The following is a 12,980-nucleotide window of genomic DNA, read 5'->3' as shown; positions in this document are numbered from 1 at the left end:
TTATACTGGCTCTTGTTCCTAGTGGGGGGAAATGAGGAGAGGAAGCACAGTTGAAGGAAGATGTTAGAGATTCCTTGGGAAATTAGATCTCTCCCCTAAGGGCTCTAGATGAGGCACGAAGCAAGGCTGAATCTCCATCCCTGCTTAAACTAGGACATAGCTTTCAACCGCAGTTCAAAAGCCATTTTGCTGCAGGCACCTTTCCTGACTGGAATGGTAAGAACAGTTTGGATAAAGCTTCTAAACTCAATTTTTTGTGTTGGTTTAAAGACCAGTGCATAAGAGGGCTTTCAGGCTGGGGACAGCTGGCCTAGCTCTGAAAGTGGGATCTCACAGCCGAAGATGGGAAATTTTGCCTCTACAGCCACTGTTCCTTCAGGCAGGTTTGCACAGCCACTTTTCCCAGCTGAGGAAGCAAATTCTCCTCACAGCAGCCTGCTCTTTCTGCAGGAGATGGAGGTTTGACATCTCTCCCCAGGGCTGCAGCGAGCCCCCGTGGGGCAGCCAGACCCTCTGCTGGCTGGCTGGCAGTGTTGGTGCTGGGGGGCACAGCCAGCAACTGCAGCCACCTCATCTGCTCCACGGGCACTTAACCCAGGGCAGAGCCACGCAGTGCTCCCGGGAATGCACAGCCCTCAGGGAGCATTGCAGCCCAGTGGCCACGCAGCACTGGATCAGCCACAAGACAGGGTGTCCCTTTTACTGGGTCGAGGCCAGGAGCCAACAGCTCAGCATTTAAGTGCTGACAAAAGGATTAATTTAGTAACTAATAACAGGGCAATCAAGCCATTTATTTGGTTGGCATTTTGCTGCCAGCTGCTTGGGAAGAGCAGCACACAGTGCACCAATAATGCTGTCTGCAGCCACCTCTGCCACTTGCCCCATTCCTCTGTCCTCGCTTGCAGACTCAGCCAGGCAGTGTGGCTTGGAAGGCACCAAGCTGATGGCAGGGGCAGGTTTGGCAATGACAGGGAGGTGAAGGCACCTGGGGACATGATCTCTTCCAGGGGCTGCCCCTATGCCCGCTGTGGGGAGGGAGATGAGGGAAGTACCCATCCCCCAGCAAGTACACGCTATGCCCCCATTCCTACTCCCAGAGCTGGAACCATCCATGTAGCCTTGCAGACAGCACAGAGGAAGTACAGGTGCTGGAGCTGTGAGCCCTGAGAAGCTCTTAGGTACATCACAGCTTCTCACCTTTCCTGCAGCCCAGCTGGTTTGCCATGTTAAGTTGCAAAACACCCCTAACAAGCTGCTCCCCCAGAGGTCTTTTAAGGGGTGAAAGGATGGTGCAAAATCATCTATAGTTACAGCTTTGCCCTGTCTCATTCAGGCAGCGTGTTCCATCCCATTGTGTGCAATTGCAACACCCAGTCTTCTCCCAAGTCAGTGAGGCAAAAAACTGGTGGGCAGCAGAGCTCAGAAGAGACTTTTGGAGAGAAGACCTGCCCAGGTAGGTGGGCTGTGGGTGGCTCAGACACCTCTGGGCCAGGAACAGGCCCAAAGCTAAAAGTGTGCAGCTGTGAGTAGATGTGACAAGTTGTGGTCTCATCTCTCTGTGGGTCGCTGCCCTGTCTCCAGGAGCAACTGGGAAACTGCTGGGCCGTTCTTGTCCTCTGTACCCTGAGCACTGGCCCCAGTGGCTTCCCATCTGCAGCTGCTTGTGGTCTGCAGGACATGTCTCAAGGGCTCGACTGCTGGGACTCTGCCAGCTGTTCCATCAGACAGGGATCAAGTAGACCTGCAATGTCTTGTGTAAGGCTTTTAATATTCCTGCCCTGCATGCCTGGCTCCCCCATTCAGCAGCCTTCTGACCTGCCCAGCCCACAGGCCCAGGAATCTTGCAGGCAGCAGGCAGCTCATGAAGGAATACTTGTGTATTGCCAGGATCATCTTGTTCGTTCATTTTCCTTTCAGTGCAGTTTCACGAACTGCACCAGAGCACTTTCCCTGTCCTCCAGGGCAGGCCATGCCAACACTGGCATCAGCACAGTCAGACATCGTGGGGGGCAGCCTGATGGGAATGGGTTCACTGTGCTGGTGCCATTGGCACTCTGGAGTCAGGCACTACATGCCCCCGTGCCCCCATGCAAACCAACAAACTTTCGGGTCAGTAAATAACCATGCGTTCTTGCTTTTGGGTTAACTGCTTGCATTTTGACACACTTCAGATGCAAACTCGCACATGCCCGAGGAGGTGGGTGCAGCTCCCTGCTGCCCTGGGGGCTGTGGTGTCTCCTCCCCCAGCCTTGCCCTACCCGATCCCAGCCTTGCTCCCAGCCTCGTTCCCAGCCTTGCAGGAGTCAGGCAAACCAGGAGATGCTGCTGCTTGCCCTGGTGCTGCATCTACCCCAGTATACTTGCTGAGGTCTTTCAGTTGAAGTTAACCCCCAGGTCAGTTTTATTGCACTTTTATTTACAGAAAACACAGAAATAAAGCATTAAATGTGTTGGGCTTTTACCAAATGACCCAATAGGTTTTTTTCCCTTTTTTTTTTTTTCGTGGGTTTTTGGCACAAAGAAGTATCACAGGTGTTACCAAACAACCATGTAGGAGCAGCTGACCAGCTGCCCAGCCCAATAACAGGACTTAAACAGACAGACATGTCGCACTGAGATCAAAAATGAGGAGGTTGTTCCACTTTCAGCTTCCAGTCTAACCTGCTCATTGGGGGCAGGGGGAGTTATTCTGGAGGGGATGACACCATTCATAAATTATATTTATATTTATCTCTTACATTGTAAAAGTAAACAGTGCAAAAGTACAGTACCCCAGATACCCTTCGGTTTGGAAAGCTTGAAGGTTGCTTTATACATTTTGTGTGTTTTGTAAACATTGTTACCCATCCAGAGTTCTAGCTCTTGCTTGGAGAGACCCAACTCATCCTGGCATCCAAAATGTATTGAGGGGCAGCAGTCACTTCCCCTGGACTCGGCCGTTGAGATTCCTGCTCAAGGTTTAGTGCAAATTTTGGAGAGAAAAAGACAAGAGAGAGAAAGAGGGGGAAACAAAAGGAAAGAAAATAAAATAAGGCATCAGTTAGAAACAGTACACATCAAAACCAGGCCCACTGGGGCCGCCTTAGGAGAAGGGCAGGAAGTCTCTCTCCTCCACCAGGCTGATGGAGAGGTTCTTCAGCTCCTCCTCGGAGCCAGCAGTTTTGTAGCCGAGCTGTGCCAGCACCTGCTGGCAGGCGTGCTGGGTGAACGCCACGATGTCGTAGGACAGACGGAAGCGCCACTTCTCCGCCGTGGCCGCCGAGTTGCGCACCGTCCCGTACTTGTGTTTGGAGGAGGACCTGTCTCCTCGCGTGTTGTTCTGTATCCAGCGCTCGACATTGCTGTCCATGGGGATGCCCAGGAAATCGTAGATCTCCTCAGTCTTTTTCATGGGGTTCCTGGCCAGGTCTTCGTACCGCACCAGCATGTACTTGCCCTTGAGCCACGGTGGCCGGTTGAGGCCGGTGGACACAGAGTTCCAGAAGTCCTCGCACACTGTGGTGAGCTGGGTCACATCCAGGTTGTATGGCTTCCTGCCAGTGCCATCCCAGATCCTCCACAGCCTGTAGGTGTCTCGGAAGGTCTCGCTCCGGGATGCCAGGATCCCCCGGGGGTCCCTCACCAGCTGGATGACCTTCAGGTTCAGCCGCGGGTCCTCCACCAGGGCCCGGAGGTCACTGACCTCGGGCACCCGCACGGTTTTGATGGCCACGTGGCCGTGCTCTCTGCAGGACTCAGTGGCCAGCGTCAGGTTCAAGGTCCCACACTTCTTCACACAGTCTCCTTCCTCCAAGTGGAGATCCACAGCTCCCAGCGACTCACATACAGGTGGTGAGCACAGGGCCTTGCTGGCTCCCCTGCGGAAGAGGCGGTCAGTGGTGTGGTTGACAGGCTGGGGCTTGATGTAGTTCTCCAGGAAGTAGAGGTCGCAGTCATAGAGGCTCCTCAGCAGGTCTCGGCTGGCCCCCAGCATGACCCGCCTGTCTGTCGTGCTCTTGCTCTGGGTCAGCTTTGGGATCAGGGTGTACTGGACGTGGTAGAGGGGCTCAAATAAATAGAAGACATCGAAGTGCTGGTTGAACAGCTGCCCAACAAATGAGGAGCCGCTGCGGGTGGTGGCAAGGATGAGAACATGAGTCTTCCTGGAAAGGTTATATGGGAAAGTGGGATTCTCATCGCACAGCCTGTCAGCCACATCAGTGTCCTGGCTCAGGCTGCAGTTCACAGGATTAGGGATGGGGCAGCTGTGGAAGGACTTGGCAGTGAAGGTCCGGATTGCTGTGTACTGGATTGCAATGGATGCCAAGGCTAGGAGGAGTACAGCCTTCCAGGAACATTGCATGGCTGGTCACCTTCATGGAGCTTCTTCGCAGGTCGTCTTGGTGTCTGCAACCCAACAGAGAATTCACAGGTTGAGCATGGACTGCCAGGTATCTAACTGATGCAGGTACCGACAAATGCTCTCCTAACATATGTCCATCAGTCATAACCATCTGAATCCCAGTCACACACTGCAGAGTCCCATTTCAGACAAGAAAAATAACAGGCAGAGGCTGACCAGCCTGGAGAAACACGTCCAGCCAGGACTTCAGCCCTGTTCCTTCCAGGCTGTGGGTATACATAAATCTTCTGGCCCATGGCTCACCCCATGCCCTGCAACCCAAGCAGGGGGATGTTAGAACCTGGCGCTGTGTGTCTCCATCCAGCTGCTGCAAACTGTCCTCCCAGCTGCTTGTGGAGTCACTTGTCACCCCAGGCCAGTGCCTTTAACCCCCAGTGCAGGAGCTGTGGCAGGAAAAGGTCAGGGGATGGTGTTGTCTCTATCCTTTCTGTCCAGCTCTCAGGGTAAGGCATGGCCCAACCAGGCCACCAACCTCCTGCTTGGGAGAGTGGCAAGGTCTCTCCTGGAGCTGCAAACCTCTTTGCACAGAGGTCCAACAGTCAGCGCAGTCTGTCAGCCTCTGGGGACGAGCACAGCCAGAGCTGTGCCCTCAGCAATGAGCTCATGGGGCTGGTAAGATCCTGCTCCACTCTGGAATTCAGGGCTCTCCTATTCTGAGCACCAGAGGGGAAAAACAATACTACAAAGAAGGATGCATGCGAAACTGCATCTCTTCTATACTCTATTGCCACCCAGGGCAGTAGCCCTTGGCACCAGGGATGGGTGCAGGGAAGAGTGGGCATGTGGTTGCACAGAACAACTCTGGTGGTGCTAGCCCTGCCTTGCTGCTGCCCACACATGGGCAAGGGTAGGGGAAACTGAGCAGGACCACTGGATGGGATGCTCAGGGACCATGGTGGGGGGAGTACCCATCGTGCCTGGGGAGCTGCCACATTGCTGGGAGGGGATGTAACTGTGGTGGTGCTTCAGTATTCTTCCTGTTCACTAACCAAATAATGTTCATAGACTGCTTGCTGCTCTCCAAAGCACAGACGTTTCACAACCACATACTATTGCTCTCAGGGGATTGGTGGGGCTGGGAGACAGGACATAGAGGATGCATCCCAGAAACTCCAAACAAGCTAAAATACCTGTGTGTGGGAGACACACCAGTATTAGCAATGGTTTTGAAGCTCCCCTGCACCCACCCTCCCTTGCCCATCTTCCTTCCATGTCCCTCCTCCCACAGTGTGGTACATTCACTTGCCCATCCACCTCAGGCAAACCAAGGGGAAAAGACCCAAGTACCTCTGCTCCTCGCCCAGCAGAGCCCACTGTACCATCACTGCCATTGCTTCCCCTTCCCCGTTCTCTGTGAGTCCCCAGGGAGAACAACATGCTGGCCCCAAGCTCATGGTGAGCGCCTGGTGCCCTGCTCAGCCCCAGCACACAGGTCACTGTGGGTGGTGCTGTCAGAGCCTGTGCTGTTCCTGCTTGTACAAGGTCTCTGAGGGAGACCAGTGGGCCAGCAATGGATTTCAGCATGTGAGGGCTGTTCTAACCCAGAACACACTGAAATCCCTGATGGGCTTGGGACAGTGCAATGCTCCTTGTGTGTGGTCCCTGCAGAGCCCATAGCAGCTGCCACACTGTGTTGTTCCCATGTCCTCAATGTGTTCCACTCCCCAGGGAGACCCTGTCACCCAGCAAGTGACACCAGGAGGGCAGCTCAGAACTGCAGGTGGGTAAAAAAAGCCTTGCTTAAAAAAAAAACAACAGTATTTTTATTGTTTACTGATTGCCCTAACTGATTTGCGGAGACAAGAAGCTTCAGGAACTATCAACTCCAGAGACCTCTCACTGGAAGCTGGGGTTTACAGCAGGACCCCAGGACAGGGGCTCTGACACAGCTGCTGCATGCAGCCCCCCACCAGCCCTCCCTGTGTCTGTGCACTAAGACCTGTGCTTTAGACCCAAAATGATGCTTTGAATACAGGTCGCTTTCTCCTGGACTGCTGCCTACCAAGGATTGTGGCACATGGCTGGAGGACCCAAGTCAGAGAAGCTTGGCTATTGCTGCTGCTGGATTGGGGTTACCCACCCTGCAAAGGGGAAACCCGGCCCCAGTGTCCACATGGAATATTCTATGCCTTGGATAAAGTGTTTTTCCAGGTCTGCTCAGGCAGAACAGGTCCTGGCCCAAGTGTCTTCTGCGTGTTGCCTAGGTGGAAGCTGCAGTGGGAATGCTTTCCTGCTCTCTAGTGATGGCCAACCACACTGCATCCCTCACACACAACCTCAACTCCAACTCTTTGCTTCATTGCTGATGGATGCTGGAGCATATGAGACTCAGATTGTCCTGGTTATAGCAGAAACCTGCTTCCAGCTCCCCAAAAAAGGCAAACCAGAGACCAGATGCCTTTTTGGTCCCAATTCCCACCAGATCACTCACTGGCTGTGAGCATTTCAGGCTCTCCACCCACACTGACCCATTCCCCGTTGCAATGTCCCAAGTGGCAGAGGGGAAAAAACGGGGCATTGATTCACCTCCTTGACTGAGTAAGTGCTAGACCACAGCCCAGCTTCAGCCTTTGCTGCCCCTTAACGCCCTTGGCAGGTGCCCTGCCCATCTGCTGAGCTGCAGCCAGGGAGGGGAAGGTTTTGGGAGAAGGCTTCCCTCCCTGATGTCTCATCTGTGGCCTTTAAAGCCAGCCAGAGCCTCCTCTCACCTCCCGACCGGCTCTCCCGCCTCCTCCCATCACGGCCTGTCCCTGAGGGGCTGCAGTTCCTGCTCAATCCAGCCCTGGGCTCCAGGGACACTGGTGACTGGCAGCTGAGTGCTCTGGCCGAGCTTCTGAGGCAGCAGAAGCACATGGTACCTGGGAGCTGCCAGGACAACTGGGGATCACTTTCACTGCCACTGCCCCTTGTTCATCTGTCAGACAGAGCCAAGGAGGAGCTGTGTCGGGCTCCACACGGCTCGGAATGGGCAGGCTGAGCGGTGGCTGCAGCCAACGTGGCCCAGGAGGATGTGTCCTGCACACAGGCACAGCAGGACAGCCGCTCACACTCCCATTCCTGCCCGAGGAACCTTGCTCTTAAATTGGCCTGTTCCTCTTCAGGCACTGATAGCCAGCAGTTCAGACAGCGGCTGGAGAGAGGGCCATGCTCACATGGGGCTGCATCTGAGAGCCCTTTGTGAGGCATGGATCGTTTTGGCTCCTCAGCCCCAGACCACGGGAGTCATCCAAAACGCTGGCCTCGTAGATGGTTCTGTGCTAGAAGTGTTCTCAGTCACCCTCTGCTCTGTCTCCAGCTCAGCTCCAGCAAAGATGATGAGCAAATGCAGCCCAAGGGTGGGAGCTGAGTTCAGTGTGTCCCTGCAGGCAGTTGGGACAATGAGATGGAGCATGGGGTGGGGATACATCACTCACTCACACCTTCCAGCCCCTGGCACTGCTGGCACTGCAAGGGGCCTGCCAGAAGGCATGTGGGCTCTTTTGGTACTGTGCTGGGGCCACCACTGCCCCTTTCCCAACCCTAGCCCCGAAATGGTCACAGCACGGCAGACTGCACTCTGCTGCCTCGCCTGCATTTCTGTGCAGCTGCCTGCAGTCGCACTGGGACCAGGCTGTCCACAAGGGATACACAGCATCCGGCAACCGGCTCTGAGTGCAGCAGGAGGCCAGCCAGTGCCTGGCACAGGGACAGGAGCATTGTCTGTGCGAAGAGGAAGGTGCTGAGCCTTTCCTCTCCCCTGCCCAACTTCCCGCAGCCTTGAGCCGGGAGGAAGGGAGAGGATGGGCGCAGGCAGTGCAACCTCCCCCACCCTGTGCACCTGCCAACAGCAGCGGATGCGTAATCACCTGCCTTCCTCTTCCTCCTCCTCCTCCTCCACTGACTCCCAGCACTGCTCTGAGGGAGATGAGCAGGCGAGAAGCCAGCAAGACAGCCCAGGAGCGCCGAGGAGATCGGAGGTGATGAATTGAGCTGAATGGCATCTGTGAGTCACTGGTGCGGGGAGCAGTGAATGCGGCCGGCCAGCCACTGTGCAGCAGGGACCGGGGGCTCCTGTTCTGGGCACGGTCTTCCTAGGTTTGATGGGAATTCCCTGCTTTTGGAGCCATGCAGCCAGACCGTGGCACTGAAGGCTGCGCTGGCAGCTGAGTTCAGGCGCTGCCAGGCAGGCTGGAGTCTGTGGGGAAGTTGCAGGGGTCAGTACAACTGACGGGTCTCCTCTGCTCCAAAAGCAGCTGGGTGTTACGCAGGGCAGTGCCTCATGGTGCTGTGGCACTCTCATCCTAGTGGGGGGCTCCCACAGCATCTCCACATGGACAGCCACCTTGACTCCTGCCCGGAGCCTTCCCTGCAGGTTCCCTTGCTCCCCGGAGTGGCTGTGTTCAGGCAGCTCAGGGGTAATGGAGGCTTTAGGCAGGAGCCCTTGCAGTTACTGATACTGTTATTGCTGTTCCCAGGACTCTCTCACAGGGCAGTAAAAGAAAAAAAAAATGCTCTTTTTGGTTGCCGTCCAGGTCGCCCCCCTCTCTCAACAGCTCCCCCGAAGTTGTACCCTCAGCCTGGCTGGGCTCATCCTGAGGTCCCTCACCACTGCCAGGGAAACCTCTCTGCTTCCCCACGGCAGGGAGGAAGGGAAAAGGGAGTGGAAGAAGGTGTGAGGGTCTGTGCAACAGAGGTGCCAGCTCCAGCCTTTGTAAAAGCCCTGGCACAAAGATGATGCACTGGAGAAGTGCCTGAGCCTTGCCAGTCCTTCCCGCAGGCCTCCCTGGTGCCAGTCCAGCTACCGGCACCCTCTACCCCCAAAACCGATTCCCGCCAGCAAGGCTGTTTCCATGGAAACGGCAGAGTGACTCAGGACTTTGGGACCAGCTGGAAAACACAACTGTGAGCAGTGATCGCCTGAGAAGCGCCGGGGTCTGGTGCCAGGGAGAGGGGTGGATGACTGCGGGAGTGGGCAGGGCTGCCCACCTGCCCGCACGCTGGGCACAGGCACACAGAGCACACGGCACACCCTGCACACGGCCGCGAGTTGTAAGGCAAAACCCCTCTCCTGACACAAGTGAGACTGCAGCAGGCTCACCAGGGGACACATCCCAAAATGTGACTCATGGCAGATAACCCCTCTTCCCCGCTCCCCTTCCCCCACCCAGAGACTCATGCATGCGTAGAGAATTCATAGCACCAACTTCAGCGCCTGCTCAGCCCTGCACCTGCACCTCTGTCCCCTGCCCAGCATGTAACACCCCTGCATGCCTTGTCCAGAGCAGTATGGCTTGTTGAGGGCTGCTGGAGGGGACAAGTGGCAGCCAGCACCCAGTGGTGCCTCCCTGCCCAGCCAGCAGCTCCCTCCTGCAGCCCCACTCCTCCCCACCTGGCCACCCAGGCACAAAAGTTAAGTCGCAGGTTTGCAAAACCATCTCAGCCAGTGACCCACTGACACAGGCCCTGACACATCCCAGCGTTCTCACACTGAGCAAAGAGTTTACCCCGTAAAACAACATTGTGGCCGCTGAGGCAGGGAAGACAGGCTTCTGGTGGGGTGCAAGCATCCCACTTGGTCACAGTGGCTTAGTCATGCTGTTGGCTCTGCAAAGGCTGGCGGACACCAAACATGGCTGTGGGCCACCCAGCCTGGGCGCTGGATGGCTGGACCCCACCACTCCCCAGAAGAAAGAGAGACTGAGAAAAAGCAGTGCCGAGCTGTCCCCTGTCCCCTCATCACAGGCACTGCTTGACTTTGGGCACCACCACAGACACGTGAGCAGGGCTGGTCTCTGCCCCCAAGCCTCCCCCTCAGCAAGCCCCACCAACATGAGATCCTGACGTGGTGGGAATGAATTTTCAGCCTTGCCTCCTCTTCAGCCGTACAGGACTAGAGCTTCCCTACAGTCACAGCTTCAAATGCCAGCTGGGGACTCGTGCCTGTCACCTTCCCCGGGTGCCTCACTGTGTGCCAAGTGGAAGTTCTTTGTGCCCCCAGATTCATTCTGCTTTTGTATTCATCACCTCTGGAGCACTTTTCTTATGATAAGGCACAGGACTCCTGCGCTCAAAGCCACCCTGGCATGTCCCTTGTTCCCATATCTCTGTTCATTCCCTCTGCATTTCAGAGGGACCAACAGATCCTTTAACACCAGAAGATTACTGCCCACTTTAACCAACACTTAAACAATCAAAGCACTTTCAACAGGGAATCTGTCTCTTTCCTACTGGTACCCAGCATAGACATTTTCAGTTAATTAATCATTATCAAGTAACGCCAGCCGGTCCCAGAGTTTTCTTATCGCAACATCCACCTGTGCCTGTTTATCCCTCATCTGCTGAACTGCATCTGCCTCCTCCCGAGGATGCAAACGCCTCGGTAAACCAGGTAATACAGGGGGTTTTGTGCTCTCCACCTTCCCCTGAGCCATCCACCAGCCTACTGGTTCCTGCTCACTCCCAGAGCACTCCCTGGCAGGAGCTGGAAGGCTCTTTTGGGATGAAGGCGCTCATTCACCACCTCAGAACACTCTTTTTACAACGTCCCCAACCTACGGCCGCGTCAAGAGCCCAAATCTCCAAACGCACAGCTTTCCCGTAGGACTGCTCCATGCTATGCCGAGCTTGCACCCCGCTCTGCGAGGTCTCCTCGTCAGCCTGCGCCCTCACGGCCGGTTTCTCAGACCGCCCGGAGGTCTGACAGCAAACGCCGGGGCATTCGCTCCGCGGCTACCCGTCCGGGCAGGGCATCTGGCCTCCCTGTGCCACCGGGGACTTACTCACTTGCTCCAGGCGGCAGCTCCTCGCCCAACAGCAGCCCAAGTTTCGCGGAGCTCGTTCCGCCGGGGATCTGGGGCCAGGGCTGCTGTGCCCCCGCCGCTAAGGCAGCCCCGGGCGGCGGCTCCCCCGGGCGCTCGCAGCCCGGGCCGGGGTCCCGCCGCAGCCGGGCTGGGCACCAGCGGGAAAAGTCCTTCCCACCGCTGCGGGCTACGTCTCGCTGCCTTGGAAAGTTGGTGGCGCGGAAAGGGTTACGAGAGAGCCCCAGCGCGCCGTTCCCGGGCACCCCCGCCGGTCTGCGCCGCTCTCCCCGCACCCCCGGCGCCCCTTACCTGGCGGAACGCCCCGGCGGGCTGACCCCCGCATCCCCGGCCGCGGCTCCTGGGGCGGGGGACGCCGAGCCCGGCCCGGCCCGGGGGCGGCAGCCGGCGGAGCTCAGCGGGCGGCGCTGCGGGGGCTCATCCCTGCCGCCCTGCCCTGCCCTGCCCGCACGGGCACCCGCCGAGCGGGGCCGCCTCTCCACGCCCTCCGCGCCGCGCCGGCCGAGGGGCGGGCGAGCGGCGAGGGGGCTGCGCCGTTCCCCTTCCTCCCTCCCTCCCTCTCTCTCTCCTTCCCTCCCTCCGCCCGGCAGCGCGCACGCAGCACAGCGCCAGGCACCGGCATCGGCTCCGGCAGAGCCTCCGCTCCGCGCCGCCCGCTCACCCCAGCCCGGCCGCCGGGCTCCCCGGCTTTGCCGAGCAGGAAACTCCCCCGTTTCCTTATTTACCTCCCGGAGGCGCCCGGCCGGAGCGGCCAGACCCCTCCCGTGGCGGGGGCGGGAGGGGGGCCCGGTGAGGCTCCCGCCGTGAGATGTGTCCCCCCGGCTGGGTGTTGGTAGGGACACGGGGATGCCTGCGGACCGGCTGGAGCGGGGCAGCGGGTCCCTCACACCATCCTCATGCCCCGCTGCTCGGGCAACAGCAGCCCCTCGGGCCCTGCTGGACTTGGTAGCGATGATGGTGCGGATTCATTCCCTCGTTTTCCGGTGGCCTTTGCTCATCAAAAACAATATTGTCACGGGGACTGGTTCTTCAGCGCCAGGAATCCTCCCTGTGCCGCCTAAATCGGGGCTTACCGCCACAGGCAGGGTACAAAACCATCCTCAGTGGTGCCAGTGCAAAAATACAAGCAGGTGATGGCACCTTCCCACCATCCATCCCACCTTGGAAGGTGGGATAGGACAGAGGAAAAGAAGCGTGAGAGTGTGTCAGAGCAGCTGAAGTGGCTGTGCTCCGACAGTCACATTCCTCCTCCTGCTTCTGTTCGACCCCTAGAAACAGGTCAGACATTTACTTTTGGCAACTTTGAATGTTTCTCTTTCGTCCAGCGCTTGCCAACTAAACTGCATTTTTAGCAGTTTAACTGCAGCTCTGCTGAAATGGCAACTGCCAGCAAAAGATAGGTAATGATTCTGGAGATGCTACAATGGATATTCATTTTTTATATCCCTGTTTTATTTGAGGCATGTTTGGAGCTGCCTCAGCTGCAGTTTGGGCACTGGGCACAGCAGTTTTCTTCTTACATCCATGTGAGCAACATTCATCTCCTGAAAAACCCTGTGCTCTGCAAGGAGCTGCCTCCCCAGCCCAGGGATTTCCAAATCTTTACCTCTGACTCTAGGATTTGCAACATGTAACTGTGGGATCACAGTACTGGCATGTTCAGCAGCAGCTCGGAGCTACACTTGGCAGAGAGCAGGTTATGAGTAGCAGTGGGGCCCAGATCTCTGCACTGCACTTGTGTCAAGAGAAGAATAAATCCCTGCGAACACTGGTCTCACCTT

General features: G+C 56.9%; 1 protein-coding gene across 6 annotated transcripts; it reads right to left on the bottom strand.

Annotated features, from left to right (window-relative positions):
* Nucleotides 1-2,395: 2,395 nt before the first annotated feature.
* Nucleotides 2,396-12,101, bottom strand: CHST1 (carbohydrate sulfotransferase 1). Of its 6 annotated transcripts, XM_088166949.1 has the most exons (3): nucleotides 11,861-11,893; nucleotides 5,392-5,532; nucleotides 2,396-4,386 (listed from the first exon to the last, which is right to left on the bottom strand). In XM_088166949.1, the coding sequence occupies exon 3, from the start codon at nucleotides 4,340-4,342 to the stop codon at nucleotides 3,083-3,085; it is 1,260 nt and encodes a 419-aa protein (XP_088023075.1). In that variant the 5' UTR covers nucleotides 4,343-4,386; nucleotides 5,392-5,532; nucleotides 11,861-11,893; the 3' UTR covers nucleotides 2,396-3,082. The 6 variants fall into 6 exon arrangements, with proteins under 6 accessions (XP_088023075.1, XP_088023076.1, XP_088023073.1 ...); XM_088166950.1 differs by lacking the exons at nucleotides 5,392-5,532; nucleotides 11,861-11,893 and adding an exon at nucleotides 11,925-12,101; XM_088166947.1 differs by lacking the exons at nucleotides 5,392-5,532; nucleotides 11,861-11,893 and adding an exon at nucleotides 11,491-11,631.
* Between the last annotated feature and the right edge of the window lie 879 nt (nucleotides 12,102-12,980).

This window comes from Sturnus vulgaris, chromosome 6 (genome assembly GCF_052056855.1).
Source record: "Sturnus vulgaris isolate bStuVul1 chromosome 6, bStuVul1.hap1, whole genome shotgun sequence".
Classification (NCBI taxonomy): domain Eukaryota; kingdom Metazoa; phylum Chordata; class Aves; order Passeriformes; family Sturnidae; genus Sturnus; species Sturnus vulgaris.
Note: the sequence above shows the minus strand (reverse complement) of the source record. Positions and strands in the feature narration are given on the sequence as shown.